General features: G+C 48.9%; 2 protein-coding genes across 5 annotated transcripts in view; one reads left to right on the top strand and one right to left on the bottom strand.

Annotated features, from left to right (window-relative positions):
- LOC142251627 (ficolin-1-like) overlaps positions 1 to 19,194 on the top strand; it is a 293,970-nt gene that overhangs the window by 196,967 nt on the left and 77,809 nt on the right. The window lies entirely within an intron of this gene.
- Positions 618 to 11,758, bottom strand: LOC142250767 (ficolin-1-B-like). The gene is made up of 8 exons (XM_075322986.1): positions 11,668 to 11,758; positions 10,478 to 10,591; positions 10,068 to 10,121; positions 5,497 to 5,541; positions 3,077 to 3,204; positions 2,690 to 2,819; positions 1,556 to 1,690; positions 618 to 1,125 (listed from the first exon to the last, which is right to left on the bottom strand). The coding sequence occupies exons 1-8, from the start codon at positions 11,756 to 11,758 to the stop codon at positions 863 to 865; spliced, it is 960 nt and encodes a 319-aa protein (XP_075179101.1). The 3' UTR covers positions 618 to 862.

Genomic DNA, 19,194 nt, shown 5'->3' with positions numbered 1-19,194 from the left:
ACACAGTGCTAACCACTGAGCCACCATGCCGCCTTTTTGCTTCTCCTTGAACATTGTTTGGCTGATGGATTCGGTGGTTTTCCTAGGACAAGGAATGTCCGAGTGTAAGAAAAACTGCGACCTACTGTAAATAACAGATTCCATTATTAACTACAATAATAAAAATGTTTATGGCAGCTATAGTGCGGGCCCCTAGAGGCAATTTCCCTGGTAGGCCCCTCACACCCCAGTCTGACCTTGGATGGGTTTTACCAATTTTAGTCTAATCTAGTCTAGTCTAAAATAATATAAGCAACACTAATCAATAACCATTGTGTTATCGCGTTGTAAGCCTTTACTAATGACACAAGTCTTTGACCGTGGACCATTAAAGGATGTGATGTCACCATATGGTACATAGGACAGCAAAACTAAAGACGAAGAGTACATTCTTGTCATTTATACTCAATATTCTGCTCTGAAAAGAAAAAAATATTCATTTCAAATCATATCAAATCAATAAGTTTATTCCGATTCATCTGCTCACATATAATTTAATGTGTCTACCATCCTCACTAACTAATGCACTGGAAGGAGAGAGGGACACATAGGAAAAAAGGCTTCAAAAATTCCCCCGAGATGAAACATATGGATCTTTATTGGCCTGAACCCTTGTAATCAGATATTAGGACATAAGTTAGGAGGTAATGGTGAGGATTTCACCCTGACTACATGGAAGGAGCAGGGGCTGCCACCCATCAGGTTCAGTAATAATCTAAGGGGCCCTAATATTTCCTTGTATAGAGGACCCCCATCTGTAGTATCCTCATACTAACTAATCTAGAGACAAACATGAACCTGATCGCACTTTACAGACCATGATCTAATTTGTAATGGGGCGAAATTTAATTTCCGAGGACTTTAGGGAGTAAAAGTTGCCTCTGAAATGGAACCAGATGATCCCTTTGCCTTTGGTATCGTGTGCGCCCTTCAAGTATTCCCCGTTCAGGTTGGAGAGATGGCAGGATTCAAACCACCAGCCTCCTTTGAAGTATTCGGCACAGCTCTGTCCAGTTTTACTAGACTTGTCGTTGTTCTGGTCTTTGGTGGAGAAATCTTGATTCTTTTGTGTTTCTAGTGAATTACCTGTAGAAAAATCCAGGTAAACAACAAAAAAAATTACAAAACCAAATATTCTACCATTCATGAAAATATATGTTTGGCCGTAATGTTTAGTTAGTTGTCAGCTGAGCGTTTGTTCATCCAACAACTGTTCCTCCTGACTCTTCGAAAGACATCCAAGCAAGCTTGTGTTTTCCAGAAGGAGCGGAATAAACTGTTACCAGACACCTCCCATAGGATGGAAGGATTGGGCATGTTCAAAACTAGCATGCTCGATCCTTCATTGCCTAATGATCTCTAATTAGGGATGATTTTGGGAGACCACCATAGTTGAGACATTTTTGGAATGGTAGCCTACAATTGGTAGGTTATTAACAAATCCGTCCTGGATTGGTGGCATCCTGTTGTGTTCCAGAATGGAAGGGAGTATGAATGGGGCCAAAACCTGCTTTACCTGCTGTTCCTTGAATGAATGAACCGTATCGCAGGGTAAACTGCTCAGACTCTCCGTCAATTCGGAAATTACTGTAGCTGGCATAGGTCCGGTTTCCTTCAAAATCTTCTAAATCAAAGCGGAGTTGATAGGATCCTGCAAAGAAATGATCACCGATGCATAAAGTTCCAGTGTAAATTAAAACCACCAATCCAAAAGTTTGTCTGAACCAATGATCTGATGATACCACAGATGCTTAAAGGGGGGGACATATGTCTCAATATTTTAGATATGCATCTTTTAATTAGCTGAACTGTCGTGATTCTGGTTAGTGGTGCTCTGTTATCCTGCAGAGCCTATGCTGGGCCTCATATTTTCCTCTGATTCCCGGTCTAGTCCTGTGTTGTGTGGAAGGGGCCTGTTCGTTGAAGCCTTGATCCGGGTGATTGTTCTGCTTTATCTGGGAGTTTTTTCACCTGGAATGCCGCCAGTTCCTGTTCAGCAGTGTATGTCTCTGGTTCCCTTAAGTGATTGACCTGATCTTGTCCGGCTAGCTAGTTCCTCATACCTCGTTCCGTCTCCATCCCTACTCTGACCTGACACCCTGTCTCCCTGACCTTTGGCTAGTTTTCTGACCCTGGCTCCCGTGTACCCGACTTGTCCTCTTGGCTTCCCGACCTCGGCTAGTCTCCTGACTCCGTCTCCACTTTCTTTCTGGTTGTTGATGTGATTTCTGGTTTACAGACCTTCAGCTCTCACTTAGACTTTGGCTTGCCTTTCTACCTCTGTCACTGACGTTATCTCCCGGCTTCTGACTCCTAGCTTGTTCGACTATCCTTCACTAGTATGTCTAGCGACACCTAGTGTACACCCCCTGCAGATATCCTCCACTAGTATGACTGGCGACAGCTAGTGATGTAGTGTCTCATTACACCTGGGTGTTTGGCATCACATGAACTAGATGTTGAGTCATAAAAATCATTATAGAGAAGTATCACTTGCTCAGGAGGGTCTTCACCGGAGCAAAGAGCCATAAAAAAGAGCAACCCAATGAAACAATGTACCAAGACGGCAATGGGAGATCAGCTGATGGACAAACCCTTGATAACCCTCAAATGGAGTGATCATATCCTTCTTCATCTAGCGTTGAGTTACCTGAGCTTGTTAGGTGATGGAGATGCTCATTGCCAAGCCAAAATTCACTCAACTGACTGCCGAACCCCCACTGATAGCTGTTCCAATCACGATTAAAGTCCACTGATCCATCAACGCGTCTCTGAAAGACCTGAGAGAACAGAGTTTAGGAAGACGTGAAGGTGAGAATACAAAGAACGTCACGTGCCATGAGGAGTTTTGGACTTAGGAATGGTTCTAGAAGTGTGGAGAAGAAGGTCTTCTTCCATTCCGGGCAGAAATACCATAAAAAGCTTAAATATACCTGTAAAGCATTTTGTTCCCAATTTGGGCCCCTGAAAAATTTACTTAGGCATTTTCTTAAGGTTTATGGCAGCCGTATATAATAATAGTGTACAGGCAACTTACAATCCAGCCTCCCCCGTCTGTATCCATGTCGCACAGAACGGCCAAGGGCCGTTTGCCATCAGGGTATATTGTATACCATCCTGTCATGTGAAAGCCGCCGTCTTTTAGCTCTTTACAGTTCTTGGCACCTACACAGTTGATAGACAGGATTAGTGTGGTCATTTGTGCGCAGGATTAATGTTTTGTAGTTTGGTGATTCCATTTTTTGGTGTGCTTTTTGGCTTTGATCCTCGTACATTTATGGGGTGCACTCTGTTACTACTTTTTGGGTTTTTTTAGGGTGCAGTCCCACTTGCCTGTATCTCATGTGTATCTCGCAACGCATCACCCGGCACGGCCACACACTCTCCGGACAGGAGCATCTCAACTGCATAGAAATACATGCAGCCGACCCGCTCCTGTCAGGAGAGTGTGCGGCTGTTATGGATGATGCGATGCGAGATACGGGAAAGTGGGACTGCACCCTCAGTGTGGTCACTTTTGCACAGGATTAATGTTTTGCGTACCATACAGCAATCAGCATGTATCTGAGAAGGGGGCCCCTGAGGGCCAGGAGGAGATTTTATCACTTTGGGATTCCTTGTTGTTAAACCCTGCATGTGGAATTACCCTATAATGTTTACACTAAGTTTTTGGACGTATTTAAAGGAAAAAAAAAAAACATTTTATTTTTTCCGTGGAAACCAATTCTTTTTTTGGGTGACGTTTTTGGAGGAGTTTTAAATTTCCTGAACAATTTTGGAAAATTATTATTTCAAAGTGATATGCACCTTTTTTCCACTCAGTATTTTTGGAACCTTAAGGGGGAAAGAAAATACTAAAAAAAAACCTCCATATATGAGTTTTCCACTATTTTTAATACTTGTTTTTTTAAAGTGTACATCCCTCAAACTCTTCCACAAAAATTGCTTCAAAAACACTTGGAAAACTCTTCCAATTTCTTGGAAATCCACTTTGCAGTTCATTTTGAGGAGTTTTTTTTCTTTAAGAGGTTTTTAAAAATGGAGAAAAGAGAGTGAATATCACTTTTTTGAAGCAAATCTGGATTCTGATCCTGGATCTAGACATTGTCTAAGGCCTCTTTCACACGTCCGAGTCTCCGGTACGTGTTTGGTCCGTTTCCTCACGTACTAGAGACACGGGCACACGTAGACCCATTAAAATCAATGGGTCTGCACTCACGTGCGTGTTCTGCCATGGACTGTGTGTACGTGTGGAGCATACGTGTGTGCGTGTGCTCCACATGTCAACATGTCCGTTTTTCTCCGGCATCACGGGTGTCATACGGAACGCAAACGGACCACACGGAGGTGTTCCATGTGACACACGCCGGAGAAAACACACGTGTTTGAGAAAAAAAAACTTTACTCACCTTCTCCAGCCCTGCAGTCTCTGCCGCTGCTGTCACTTGCTGCCGACCCCCGCTCATTATGCTCATTGAATATTCACTTCACTGCGGCCGGAAGCAGCAGCAGCGGGGAGTCGACAGGACCGGAGACCGAAGATCAGCACCATGGACAGCGACGCCAGGGACAGGTGAGTAGAAAGTTCCCGTTCTCCGTGTGTTATCACGGAGAACACACGTGTGCCATAAACACGGCTCACGGAGGGGAAAACGCACCTCTGACACGTCCGTGAAAAACGTGCGTGGTTTTTCACGGACGTGTGAAAGAGGCCTTACCAAAAGGCTAAAAAAATACTCTAGAAAAAAAAAATTCTTACAAATCTTCTTCGGGAGAAAAACTCCTTCAAAAATAGGGTCACCTGAAGTGGTTTCTGCTTGAGAAAGTTGACTCTGCACCTCCTTCTCCCAAGGAGGTGCAGAAGGTGAGAGAACACAGTAAACAACAGTGGCGGGTCGGTAAAAGTTTAATATCTTGACACAATGGCGCAGATTTATTAATATTGTCTAAAAAGCAGTATAAACCTAGAGGAGGCAGACCGAAGAAACACCAAATTTATCACATTGGTACACGTGGAAAAACAAAAGGCCAAAAAATCCATGTTGTCTTTAGCAACCAATCACAGCACAGCTTTCATTTTACCACACCAGTTTAAGAAAAGTTAAGCTCTGATTGGTTGCCGTGAGCAACAGAAACAGGGCTGCCAAATGAGGCCTAGATTTGGAGTAAAAGCCAAAAATTAATTGTTGTGCTTAGCAACCAATCATAGAACAGCTTTCATTTTACCAGACCAGTTTGAGAAATGAAACCGAAGCTCTGATTGGTTGCTATGAGAACAGAAACAATGCTGCCAAATGAGGCCTAGATTTGGAGTATGTTAATGGACATGCTGAGAAAATTCAGAAAACTGAAAGAAAAACTTTTTCTGTGACCTATAGCAACCAATCCGAGTATGGAGCCAAAAAATGTGGCGAACATAATTACTGGGAACAGATGCCATCAATGTCAGGCGCTTACCAGTAAACTCCTTCGGACAAGAGATGCCCTTGTCACCTTTTCCACCTGGAGAAAGTGTGAAATCACAAATTAGTGATACATAGATATCATATCCCTCCATTCCTTAAGCGGGCTTTACACGCTACGACATTGCTACAGCGATCTCGTTGGGGTCACGGATTTTGTGACGCACATCCGGCCGCTGTAGCGATTTCGCTGTGTGTGACTCCTAGGAGCGATTTTGGATCGTTTCAAAAACGTCCAAATCGCTCCTCGTTGACATGGGGGTCCTCTCCCAATTATCGCTGCTGTCGCTTGGGCGAAGTTGTTCCTCATCCCTGCAGCAGCACACATCGCTACGTGTGACACCGCAGGAACGAGGAACCTTTCCTTACCTGCCACACGCCAGCAATGAGGAAGGAAGAAGGTGGGCGGGATGTTCGTCCCGCTAATCTCCGCCCCTCCGCTTTGATTGGGCGGCCGCTTAGTGACGTCGCTGTGACGCCGAGCGAACTGCCCCCTTAGAAAGGAGGCGGATCGCCGGTCACAGCGACGTCACCGAGCAGGTAAGTACGTGTGACGCTGCCGTAGCGATAATGTTCGCTACGGCAGCGATTTTCACATATCGGTATAACGATAGGGGCGGGTGCAATCACGCTCGGCATCGCTAGCATCGGCTAGCGATCTCGTAGCGTGTAAAGCCACCCTTAGGGGTACTTTGCACACTACGACATCGCAAGCCGATGCTGCGATGCCGAATGCGATAGTCCCCGCCCCTGTCGCACCAGCGATATGTGGTGATAGCTGGCGTAGCGAAAATTATCGCTACGGCAGCTTCACATGCACTTACCTTGCCCTGCGACGTCGCTCTGGCCGGCGACCCGCCTCCTTATTAAGGGGGCGGGCCGTGCGGCGTCATAGCAACGGCAGGCGGCCAATAGGAGCGGAGGGGCGGAGATGAGCGGGATGTAAACATCCCGCCCACCTCCTTCCTTCCGCATATCCAACGGGAGCCGCGGTGAAGCCGGTAGGAGATGTTCCTCGCTCCTGCGACTTCACACACAGCGATGTGTGCTGCCGCAGGAGCGAGGAACAACATCGGACCAACGCGTCGGCGTAATTATGATTTTCGCCGACGCTACACCGATGATACGATTACGACGCTTTTGCGCTCGTTAATCGTATCATCTAGGCTTTACAAACTACGATGTCGAGAGCGACGCAGGAAGTGCGTCACTTTCGACATGACCCCACCGACATTGCACCTGCGATGTCGTAGTGTGCAAAGTACCCCTAACTCTATAAAGAGGCGTCTTATTGGAAAACTCCTAAATTATGTCTTACAAGCTCACGTCTACGCCATTATGCCCTGCTGACAGCTACCACAAGGTGGCGTTAGTTATATATAGTTTTATTGTTCCCACCGATAAATATATATATGAGCTTTACAGCCACCACCTGGCATTGAGGTGCAAAGATGACAGATATCTAGAATATACCTATAAATTTGCACATGTCCCAATTTTCCCTGTGCTTATTAACACATAGTATGGGGCATATTATTCTTAACCATACAGAAATGTCTGAAATGCTTAAATATTCTGGTATTTCCCTCCAGCAATGCCTTATCTACGTGAGAACATCTTTACCTTGTTTACCCGGTTTACCAGATAATCCACTGTCTCCTGTCCGAAAAGAAAAGAATAGTATTATATAATGCATAGACAATAAAAATCCTACGACTTAAAGGGGTAGTCCGATCTTATGATATTGATGCCGTATCCTGTTTCCAAAAACAGCCGGCGGGTGGGAATGCCGAACATCAGAACCCCACCATAAACTTGTCCTATGACCCTCATCAATCATGAGGTATGAAGAAATAAAACCTCCATCTATAAATAGGAAAGGGGTTTTTACGGAGAAAGTGTGATGCTCGACACTATGTGGCGTTAGTGTGATGCTGGTCACTAGGTGGCGCTAGATACTATTTACGAGCAGTGTGAATGAAGATGGAGTCAGGAAGCCGGGATCAGAAACCAAGAGGACACAACAGAACACTGGAAGCAGGCAGAGACGAGATCAAGATACAGGCCGAGGGTCAGGATTCCAGGAGAGTGTAACTCCTGCCTAGATCCACAGACTCAGTCGGGCTGTAATGGACAGGCTAGAGGGAAGCCACTCACCAAGCAGGACCCCTAGAACCCCGAAACCCTTTAACCCCTATACAAGGATTTGGAATTACACAGGGCCCCGGTGATCACTACCTGTAGAAGGCTGCAGTCCGATGAGAGTAGTAGTCAGGAGGGTCAAACCGGGAAATTCCAAACAGGGACAGAATCACGCAGGCAAGGACGTAATCAGAAAACAAAGCAGAGGTCAAATCGGGCAGCGAGGTACATAAACAGCAGGCAGAAGGGTAGTCAGGAAACAAACAGAAGTCAGAATACCAGAATCATTAAACAGAAAAGGGCGGGAGAGGAACCAGGAATACAGAACTATCTCTGACAGTGGTCAGCAGACGGAGAGGAAATAAGAAGGGTGTGGTGTCTTCCCATTGGTTGTAGCTGAATGATGGTAACTTCAGCTGGAAGACACACGCCACCTACAGTGAGATAGTGGTACTGCAGATGCCAAGGAAACCCAGCCCAGTGGATGAGCGGAGCCTGCGCCCACCAACACCGCTGGCATCGACTCCTCTCCCATCACTATCCACGGCAGGAACACGGCGTTGCCTGATGATCGAAGTAGAAGTCACTGGAGCGGACTCCGGTAGGGACGTAACAGAGAGTACGTATAGGATGCAAGGAGCAGGAGGAGATGTGGTCAGGAGAAGGTCCAAGGTCAGAAGCCAGGAGGTAATGACAAAGTCAGGGGGGCGGGCAGAGCAGAGTCAATAACAGTCCAGGGTCGAAAAGCCAAAATCAGATAACTGTATACAATGGGAGCCAAGGGCACTTACTGAGGAACCAGGAAATACGACTGGCGACGTTCCAGGCGAGCATGCTCCCTAATGAAGCGGAGCATCTGAGTAAGCCCCTCCCAGCACCAGCACAGGACCCAATGCTAAAAAACAACCAGTCCACTGGAGCTCAAGACAAACAGCAGAGCATCGCCACCTGCAAACGCTCTGTGCGACGGAACAGGCAAGTACCGGCTTTGCAGGAGAGCATGGCAGAACATCACAGAGCACAAGATGCTCCGCACATCAGAACCGTGACAAGAGTAATGAGACAACATAAAAATAAGGACATTTATACATATATATGGGTTGAACAGTTTTACAAGGATCTAGGAAACCTTATCGGACTGCTTTGAAGGAGTTAGAAAAAAAGAATAATCCTTAACTCAATTATTCTTCACAACAAATCAATTCACCGTGAATTGAAATCATCCAATATCTCCACATGTCATGAAAAGATACCACTCTGCTTTCTCCTAGTATTGTATCCAACCTCTTTCAAGCTCATTCTATGGCCGCTGCATTCCCTGCCTTTACTTTTATAGGGACTATGATAGTCACTGCTGATTGGCTGTGCTATACCAAGTGATGTCTTGTGATCAGAGTATTCACTATATTTGGAGGTCACCCTCTTAAAAAGGTCCAGTACTGAGGAGTGACCCTGAAGCTTCTCTATAGTTGAGGTTTCAGTAGGATTATACCCCTTTATGTCCATCTTTTTTTCCAGACCTGATTTTATGAGCTTCATTTATGAGGCAGTTGTTGCCTCCATCTTGTCACACCATATATTCTGCCAAACTACAACCATCCACGCTGAGAGCTGTAGTTATGTGATGGCACCACATGTAAGAGACCAGACTAGGGCCACATCGAGACGGGTAGGAATGTAGTTGTAATTCGACCACCAGGGGGCGCAGGCACACAGGAGAGATGTAGCGCTCCTAGGTGTAATGGGGTGCCTGCCCACTAGATATCACCAGTATCTAGATGGGGAGGTAACAGATTGGTTGTACATGCCGAGAATCAGAGCCGGGAGGTCATGTCAGTGCAAAGGAGGAAGAGGAGCCTAAATCACGGGGAAGCCTAAGGTCGGTAGCCGGGTGGTAATGTCAGATGCAGATGGGGCAAGAACCATAGTCAGAGAGTCAACCGGGGTCAGAAGCCGAAGGGGAACGTCAGTACAAAAGGGAGGAAGCGGGACTGAGGGTGTGAAGGTAGCCTGGGCTATAGGTTGTTTGTTCAAATGTAATAAGATTATCTGTGCTTGTAAATTTCTCCCTTGACAAGCAAACAAGACAAACGGAGGGTCAGGGAGCACAGACAAGACAGACGGAGCGGTGGACAGGGAGAGGATTCGGGGTAACAGGACAAGGATCAGAATGAACTCACGGGAACCAGAAGCACACACTGCAGAGCAGGAACTATCACTGGCGATGTTCCGGTGAAAGCAGCCCAAAGATAAAGCAAGGTGATTACCGGAACGAGGCACCAAACAAGCCCCGGCCACCGGCAAGGACCCGAGGAATACAAACAGCCGAGCAATTGAGACAAACCCAATGGCTCTGCAAGGAGCAGAGCCAAAGGTGAATTGTGATAGTAGTATTGTATACAAATTGGGATAAATGTTCATTACCTTTTTTTCCTGGGAATCCTGGTATCCCTACTGGACCAGCGGGTCCTGTGCCACCTTAAATTAAAACATAAATCATTACACCTAGGAAACCAAAACCAAGTTGCTCATCTCTTCTTCCTTATGTCTACCTTTCTCTCCCTTCTGTCCTGCTTTTCCATCATTTCCTTGTTCTCCTAAATAAAAAGAATCCATATTAAAGGTTACTGTGTCTCCACATATAATACAAAATATAAGGGGCCATCTCTGGTCGCATTATGGATGCATTTTATGGCCTAGACCCATTGTGGTTCTGTTGACCCAAATATAGATCACCATAGGGTTCTGTAATGCAAAGATATGACCATGCTTAAAAAAACCCAAAACATCAAACATCCCTGGTTTACAAGCATTTCTCTACTGGGTGAGGATACCTTTGATTCCATCAGGTCCCCGTGGTCCTGGTGGGCCCGGTCTTCCCGGAGATCCAGGACATCCTTGAAGAACCGTTAGCTGCTTGGAATCCCCAACGTCTACAATCTTCACTTCTAAGGAGAGAAAGGAGAAAAGTCTCATCTTGGACATTTATGGCCGATCCTCAGGAACTCCCTACAATCACTGTTACTGCTATCCTGAGGATCAGCCAAAAATGTCCAAAACTGGCATCGGGGCACGTCTGTCTGCGAGATGTATGGCGGAAAAAGAAGAAAAGGGGAATAGAAAGTCAGTACACTGACAATAGGCTATTACAGAGGATAGAATAATACTATAAAAATAATAATGCTGATGATATAATAATACTAGAAATAATAGTAATGATATTACTACAACTACTAATAATAAGTTTAATATTGAAAAAAGTCTTATCAGATCGTTATAGTCATATGCCATGTTTTAAGAAGTTTTTGTGCACATTTAATTTTGTCACTTAATATTTCTAACATATCCATCTATCTATCTATCTATCTATCTATCCATCTATCTATCTATCCCTCTATCTATCTATCTATCCCTCTATCTATCTATCTATCTATCTATCTATCTATCTATCTATCTATCTATCCCTCTATCTATCTATCTATCTATCTATCTATCTATCCCTCTATCTATCTATCCCTCCATCTATCCATCTATCTATCTATCTATCTATCTATCTATCCCTCTATCCATCTATCTATCTATCTATCCCTCTATCTATCTATCTATCTATCTATCTATCTATCCCTCTATCTATCTATCCCTCTATCTATCTATCTATCCCTCTATCTATCTATCTATCCCTCTATCTATCTATCTATCTATCTATCCATCTATCTATCCCTCTATCTATCTATCCCTCTATCTATCTATCCTCTATCTATCTATCTATCTATCCTCTATCTATCTATCTATCTATCTATCTATCCTCTATCTATCTATCTATCTATCTATCTATCTATCCCTCTATCTATCTATCTATCTATCTATCCCTCTATCTATCTATCTATCTATCTATCTATCCATCTATCTATCCCTCTATCTATCTATCCCTCTATCTATCTATCCTCTATCTATCTATCTATCCTCTATCTATCTATCTATCTATCTATCTATCTATCTATCTATCTATCGGTGTTGTTCTTACCTGGACAGGAGGTTTCGGCCTCACATTGCGGGCTCTCCAGGATCAGGAGCGCGGTGATGGCGCACAGTGTGTACTGTGTGATCCGTCTCATCGTTGCTTTCTGTCTCCCGTCCCCCGGTTTATGTGGAGCTTTTGTACCCCCTATTCTCTAACTCCACTGCAGTGTCCAATCTGCCGCACGTTTCCCGTAATGTCCGGGGATATTCTGAGGTGAAAGCATTGGCTGGTTCCTGGGTATTTACCCAGCACAGGGTGAAGGTCGTGTTTGTCAACTTTTCGGGGCATTGTCCTGTTAGATAATATCAGTCAATGTTTGGAATTTTGGAAACTTTTTAATGAGAGTTTCCAATGAATCATGCACAATATTAATAAGTCACCATTTATCTGCTTCTTCTCTAAAGTAATAATTAGAATTTAAAGAAGACATCCTCAGCGTGTATGTACAGTTCACTATTCATTCTGAAGATATTGCCCTAAATCCACCCACAAACCGCCCGATAATTGCACATTAAGAATATCTTTGGGTAAGTGGAGTGATAAGATATTAAACTACTGATCCTGAGTTATATCCTGTATTATACCCCAGAGCTGCATTCACTATTCTGCTGGTGCAATCACTGTGTACATACATTACTGATCCTGAGTTACCTCCTGTATTATACTCCAGAGCTGCACTCAGTATTCTGCTGGTGCAGTCACTGTGTACATACACTGTATTATACTCCAGAGCTGCACTCACTATTCTGCTGGTGCAGTCACTGTGTATGTCGCGGGCGGAGGAGGGGACGCTGCGCTCTCCCACTGCTCGGGTCCGGCTGCGGCTGCGGCCTGCTGCTGCTCGGTGGCTCGAGCGATGGGCCGGATCCCGGGGACTCGAGCGGCGCTCCTCGCCCGTGAGTGAAAGGGGTTTGGTTGTTGGGATTGTTTATTATCCGTGACGCCACCCACGGTTGTGGTGATTGTGGGGACACCACCGCTGCTCTGGCTGGGGATCCCAGGAGTGGTGGTATGGAGCAGCCAGTTGTTGATTTGCCCCTCCGTGGGTAGGGAATTGGTGGTCCCGGGGCCCAGTGATGGGGTTGGGATGGGGAACAGGCGGGTTATGGGGCCTGTGGAGGTGCAGGGGCGCAGGGGCAGCGCTGTGCTGCACGGCACGGAGGTACTCACTCAGCCAGTAAACACGACACAGTTCTCGGTAAACAAACGGCTGGTTAGACGGGTCCCTCGGACGGCTACGGTGCTGATGTTCCCTGCAGTTAGCGGTGACGGTCTCTTCCCTGCACCTATGTAATGTTTGTTGGTAGCGATGGATTCCCACCGGTAACCCGCTCCCCGACCTGGATGTGAGCCGGAGGAGCCCCTCTCTTGCCCGCAGGCGCTGGCCCTGGGAAACCGGTGCCTTGGCGGTGGCAGTGTCTCCCCTTCACGGTTGGACGGTTGCCTTCAATCGGGACTTGGTTGTTGGGAGACCCAGTGGTCCCCTTCACTGACGGATTTGGCAAATTATGGCGACTCCTAGCCTTGCCGGGATCCGAAAGGCCCCTGCCCTGGTGCTGACTGTTCTTCGTATACCGCTCCGGTACCGCCGGGTCACCACCCGTCCACGGTCCTTTCAGCAACCTCCGAGCAATCTCCCCTGCAGACGGTCACCGCCGTCTGCTAACCTTGCTGTCTCAGTCCGGGGCACACACCCGGACCAACTTCAGGCTTCTTTCTGTCACTTTTCTCTGTCACTACTCTCACTTTCCTTCTTCTCCTTCACTGTTTACTCCTCACACTTCAAACTCCAAACTCTATCTGCAACTGTTTACTCCTCACTCAAGCTCTGCCTGAGCTAAACTGCCTGGTTCTTCCGCCTCCAGGGCTGTGAACTCCTCGGTGGGTGGAGCCAACCGCCTGGCCCACCCCCTGGTGTGGACACCAGCCCCTGGAGGAAGGCAACAAGGATTTGTGTTTTGACTTCGGTGTTCCTGCAGGGAATGTGGGGTGCATGTGGTGTTGTGACCTGTGACCCCTGGCTTGCCCAGGGCCTTACATTCCCCCTTAGCAAAACGCAGACCGTCCTCGGGCTGCCCGTCCAACACCGGTTTTATTTTCCTTTTGTTTTTCTGTAAAAGATAGAAAAAACGGTAACATATATACAAGTAGAAAAACATCATCCCACATCGGGAGGCACATTTCTTAAACGTTACGGTTTTAACGGTTAACGGTTACGGTTTCCGCTTTCACCCACCCAAGCAACCTGGCCCTGATGCTGCCCCTAGAAAACAGGCAGCACCCCTTGACCCCAGTCCTGCACCAAGTTACCCGAGCGGGATCTGTCCTTCCCCTCCAGAGGGTAGCCACCGGTCCCAGTGGTGGCTGGGCCCCAGCCGGCTCTACTGTGGGCCCTCCCTCCAACCTGCCTCTCCGGAGGCAGCATCTGCGGAAACGGTAACGGTAACACAGCTTATTTACAAGCCACTAGCGTCTGTGGTTGCCCTGCAAGTTCACGGGCTTGTCCATGAGCAGTTCCTCATGCAAACATTTTGCAAACGGTCCCCACGGGGACAACGGTGCCGGCAATGGCCGGTTTTCCAAATCACGGTTCTGACAATTAGGTTACTGTTCGGTTCCATTTACTTATCATCATTTTCAAAACTTGCAAACATAAACACACTTTCTTCCCCCCCTTTTAAAGGACGGTTTCCCTGTACCTAAGTGGGGGTCTACCTAGGTTGGGACGGGTGGACCTCCGGGGTCCGGTGTAAGTAGGGCTGGGCAGTGGGGTAGAGCGAACAATCAGTTCCTCCTCCCTGCTATCGTGTGGGGCAGGCGGAGGCATAGGGGAGCTGGGTACAGGTTCATCCCTGGGCGCTGGCACTGACTCACGGTTGACCGCTTCCGTCACTTCTTCATCCACGGGTTGTGGGAACAGTATCACTGGAAGAATCACCGCGCCGTTCTGTGTAGGCCAGTCCGCTGGGAAGTCTCCCATTGCAGTGTGGATCACCTCTTTTGCTTTTTCTGCTGGTAGGGGAACCGGTACTTCAGCCGCCGCTCTTAGGGTCGGTGGAAACCTTTTCAGATGGTCCCGGGAAACTGTGGCCAAAGTGCCTCCTTGGTCACGACTGATTTGGTAGGCCTTTCCATCTTCCCATCCTGTGGGCTGTATGACGTACGGGTTTTGTTCCCATTGATCATCCAGCTTGTGGGTTCTTCTCTTCCGCTTCAGCACGACATCTCCGGGTTGAAAAGGGCCAGCAGACACCTTTTGATTGAAGCGCTGCTCCTGCAGTTCCCGACTCCGACTCAAGTTCTTCTCCACATATTCTTGAATCTGCCGGTATTGTACCCTCCGCCGAGTTTCCCATTCAGCTGTCGAGGGGAGTGCTTCTGGGGCCTCCAATCCCATTTCCAGGTCCACCGGCAGTCGGCCGGGGCGAGCCCTCATCAGATATGCTGGGGTGCACTTCGTTGAGCTGGACGGGATGTTGTTGTACATATCGACCAAGTCGGGTAGCTTTTCCGGCCACAGGTTCCGCTCTTCCAGCGGTAACGTCTTGAGGAGTCCCAGGACCAAGTGGTTCATTTTCTCACACATGCCGTTGGTCTGGGCATGGTAAGGGGTGGTCCGGATCTTCTTACAGCCGTACAACTGGCAGAACTCATGGAACACCTCTGCTTCAAAAGCCGGGCCTTGGTCAGTAAGCACCTTTTCTGGATATCCATGTGGTCGGCAAAAATAAGCCTGGAACGCTCTAGCGGCAGTACGACCAGTTAGGTCCTTGACTGGGACAACCACCATGAATCTTGAATAGTGGTCTACTATGGTCAACGCGTAGGCGTACCCACTTCGGCTGGGGGTGAGCTTGACATGGTCCAGGGCGACCAGTTCCAGCGGCTGATGTGTGATGATCGGGTGTAGGGGCGCCCTCTGGCCGGCCTCGTCCTTCCTCCTCAGCGTGCAAGGACCGCACTCTCGGCACCAGGCTTCTACCGACTCCCGCATCCCACTCCAGTAGAACCGCTCTCTCAACAGCATCTCCAGCTTCTTCCATCCGAAGTGTCCGGCACCATCATGGTATGCCCGCAAGACAGTCGCCACATCAGCTTGGGGAATAACCAACTGGCAGATTTTCTCATGAGTCTTCAGGGTTGATCAGCTCACGGTACAGCTTCCCTTGAGGTAGATACAGCCGTTTCCGTTCCTTCCACAAGCGTTGGGCTTCAGCTGGGGCGGCAGGGTCCATTCCAACAGCGCCTTGTTCCACCAGAGTCTTGACGAGGCGGACAGCCGGTGCCTGGTTTTGAGCTTCCTGCCACTCCTGACTGGGCAGTGGATCCAGGTTCACCCGTTGTTGGTGGACATGTACCTTCTCAGTTGGTGGCTGGTGAAATGCAGGCAACTCGATCTCTTCGAGGTCGTCATCCTCGCACCCTTCTTCTGACAAGTGGGGCATCCGAGAGAGTGCATCAGCATTAATGTTGACACGACCAGCCCTGTACTTGATTGTGAAGTCATAGTTGGCTAGCCTGGCCACCCACCGCTGCTTCAGCGCGCCCAACTTGGCCGTATCCAGGTGAGTCAACGGATTGTTATCCGTGAAAGCAGTGAATTTTGCTGCAGCCAAGTAGTGGCGGAACCGCTCGGTGATAGCCCACACCAGCGCCAGGAGCTCAAGTTTGAAGGAGCTGTAGTTCTCAGGGTTCCTTTCGGTTGGCCGGAGTTTTCGGCTAGCATAAGCAATCACTTTTTCCTTTCCATCCTGGACCTGGGACAGGACTGCCCCCAATCCCACGTTGCTGGCGTCTGTGTATAGGATAAATGGGCAGCCATAGTCAGGGTACGCTAGGACCTCTTCTCCGGTCAAAGCCGCTTTCAGCTGGCAGAAGGATTCCTCATGCCTTTCTTCCCACACCAGCGGGGCTCCGATGGGTCTACCACCTTTTGGTCTGTCCCACGAGGAGATCTTGCATGGGGGCAGCCATCTTCGTGTACCCCTTGATAAAGCGCCGGTAGTACCCCACCAGACCCAGAAACTGCCTTACTTCCCTCACTGTGGTTGGTCTCGGCCAGCCTTGGATGGCAGTGATCTTCTCAGGGTCGGGGGCGACACCTTCTGCACTCACTACATGCCCCAGGTACTGCACCCTGGGTTTCAGCAGGTGGCACTTGGAGGGCTTCAACTTCATCCCGTATTTGGCAAGGGACGCGAACACCTCGGCCAGGTGCTCCAGATGGGCTTCATACGTCTGGGAATACACAATCACATCATCCAAGTATAACAGGACGGTCTCGAAGTTTAGATGTCCCAGACAGCACTCCATCAGCCGTTGGAAGGTTCCAGGGGCGTTGCACAGCCCGAACGGCATACTATTGAATTCACAGAGCCCCATTGGGGTGGTGAAGGCGGTTTTCTCCCGGTCCTCTGGTGCCACTACCACTTGCCAGTATCCACTGGTGAGGTCAAGGGTAGAGAAGTAATTTGCAGTTCTCAGCGCGGCCAAAGACTCTTCGATACGGGGCAGTGGATAAGCATCCTTATGCGTTATCTGGTTAATCTTCCGTTAGTCCACACACATCCGCATGGTGCCATCCTTCTTTTTGACCAGCACCAACGGGGCAGCCCAGGGACTACAGCTGTCCCGAATAACCCCTGCCTCCTTCATGTTCCTCAACATATCTTTGGCGCATTGGTAATGCGCAGGGGGAATAGGCCGGTACCTCTCTTTGATAGGGGGTTGCTCACCGGTGGGGATGTGGTGTTGGACCCCTTTAATCTGCCCAAAGTCTAATGGATGTTTGCTGAAAACTTGCTCATACTCCCGCACCACCCTGTACACCCCTTCTTTATGATGTGTAGGAGTATCGTCAGTGCCCACGTGTGGCTGTTGGTGCCACTCATTGGACTCCCCTTGGGGCGGGGGAGTGCTGGTAGTAGGTGGAGAAGCTGGGGGAGCTGCCTCGTGGATCATGTGGGGATCTAGGGTGAGCAGCTTGGCAAGGGTGGCATACCGGGGAAGCCTGACTTCTTCCTCCCCACAGTTCAGCACCCTCACGGGCACTCTCCCCTTGATTCCATCTACCACCCCTCGGGCGGCCATTACGGTGGGCCAGTGTTCGGAGGGCATGGGCTCTATCATGGCAGGGTAGTCACGCCCCTGAGGCCCGACTGCTGCTCTACACCAAATCATCATCTCACTCCTAGGGGGTACAATCAACGGAGCAACATCCATCACTCTCACTCCACCAATTTCTCCTCCTGTTGAGTGTACATGCTGGCGGTACATCAAGGCTCGGATCTCACGCTGCACAGCTCTCTGTCGGCTCCCCGCCGCCGTGGCGGCCAGCTGCTGCAGTAGGGCCAACACCTCACCCATACAGTGCTCCATCACATTGGTTCCTAGCACTATCTTCGGGTTATGGTCACTGGGTTCATTCATGATCACAATCATACCCTGGTGTTGCAGTTCAGCTCGCCCCACTGTCATAGCCACTTGTTTATACCCCACTTGGGTCAAGGGGAGTCCATCAGCAGCAATCAGTGTTATACTAGTATCTGGGGGTGCCAGCTCGTCTGTCCCCCAATACCGCTGGTATAATGTGTATGGTATGGTGGTTACCTGTGATCCAGTGTCCAAGAGAGCCATCACCGGTATGCCGTCCACAGCCACGGGGATGATGGGACGGGCACCGATGTACCGGTCCCGCCAGTCTGGGGGGCCACGGGGTTCTACTCCTGAGGATTGGCCCGTGGCCCCAGGGGTTGCTCGTTTAACGGGCACTGTCGGAAGTAATTGCCAGGCTTGTTGAACTTGTAGCAGGTTGGAGGTCTGTTCCGTGAGTTGTTAGCACCTCTCCGCTGCATCCAGGGAACATCCTCCGGGCTGTCGGCAAGCTGTATCCTGGGTGGAGGCTGGGATCTGGTCAAAGGTTGAAGTGCAGCGAGAATCTTGGCTAGGTCTCCGTCCATACGGTGGACCTGGGCTGCCAGTTCTTCCATTGTGCTGCTGGGAGCTGTAGGCCTTGGAGAGGCTGGTGGAGCAGGGGCCACCACGACGGGGGCTGTCTCAATGGGCCACGGGGCTGGCTCCGAGATTTCTGAAGCTGGGGGTTGCAGTGCTTTAATGGCCCGTTCCTTTAACACGGCAAAGTCCACATCAGGGTGTTCCAGGGTCCACAGCCGGAGCTGTTTGCGATCCTCAGAGGACCTCATCCCCTGCACGAATTGCTCTACTAGCATCTTGTTGCTATCCGCCTCATTGATAGTGTCTACCCGCTTTAGGATGCGAAGAGCGGTTTGCAGGCATAAAGCGTAGTCCCGAATGCTATCCACAGACCGTTGTCGGCACTGGTAAAACTGCATCCTCAGCTCTGCTTCGGTACGGGTCTCAAAGGCAGTCTGTAGCTTCTCAAATATGGTGGCTACAGAGAGCCGGTCCCCCTCCGCCCAGGTCTCCGATTCCTGCTCAGCCGCGCCGGTTAACTGGCCCAGCACTACCGCTGCACGTTGCTTATCAGTCAGGGGGTACAATTCCAAAAGT

Source organism: Anomaloglossus baeobatrachus, chromosome 9, assembly GCF_048569485.1.
Source record: "Anomaloglossus baeobatrachus isolate aAnoBae1 chromosome 9, aAnoBae1.hap1, whole genome shotgun sequence".
NCBI classification, from domain to species: domain Eukaryota; kingdom Metazoa; phylum Chordata; class Amphibia; order Anura; family Aromobatidae; genus Anomaloglossus; species Anomaloglossus baeobatrachus.
Note: the sequence above shows the minus strand (reverse complement) of the source record. Positions and strands in the feature narration are given on the sequence as shown.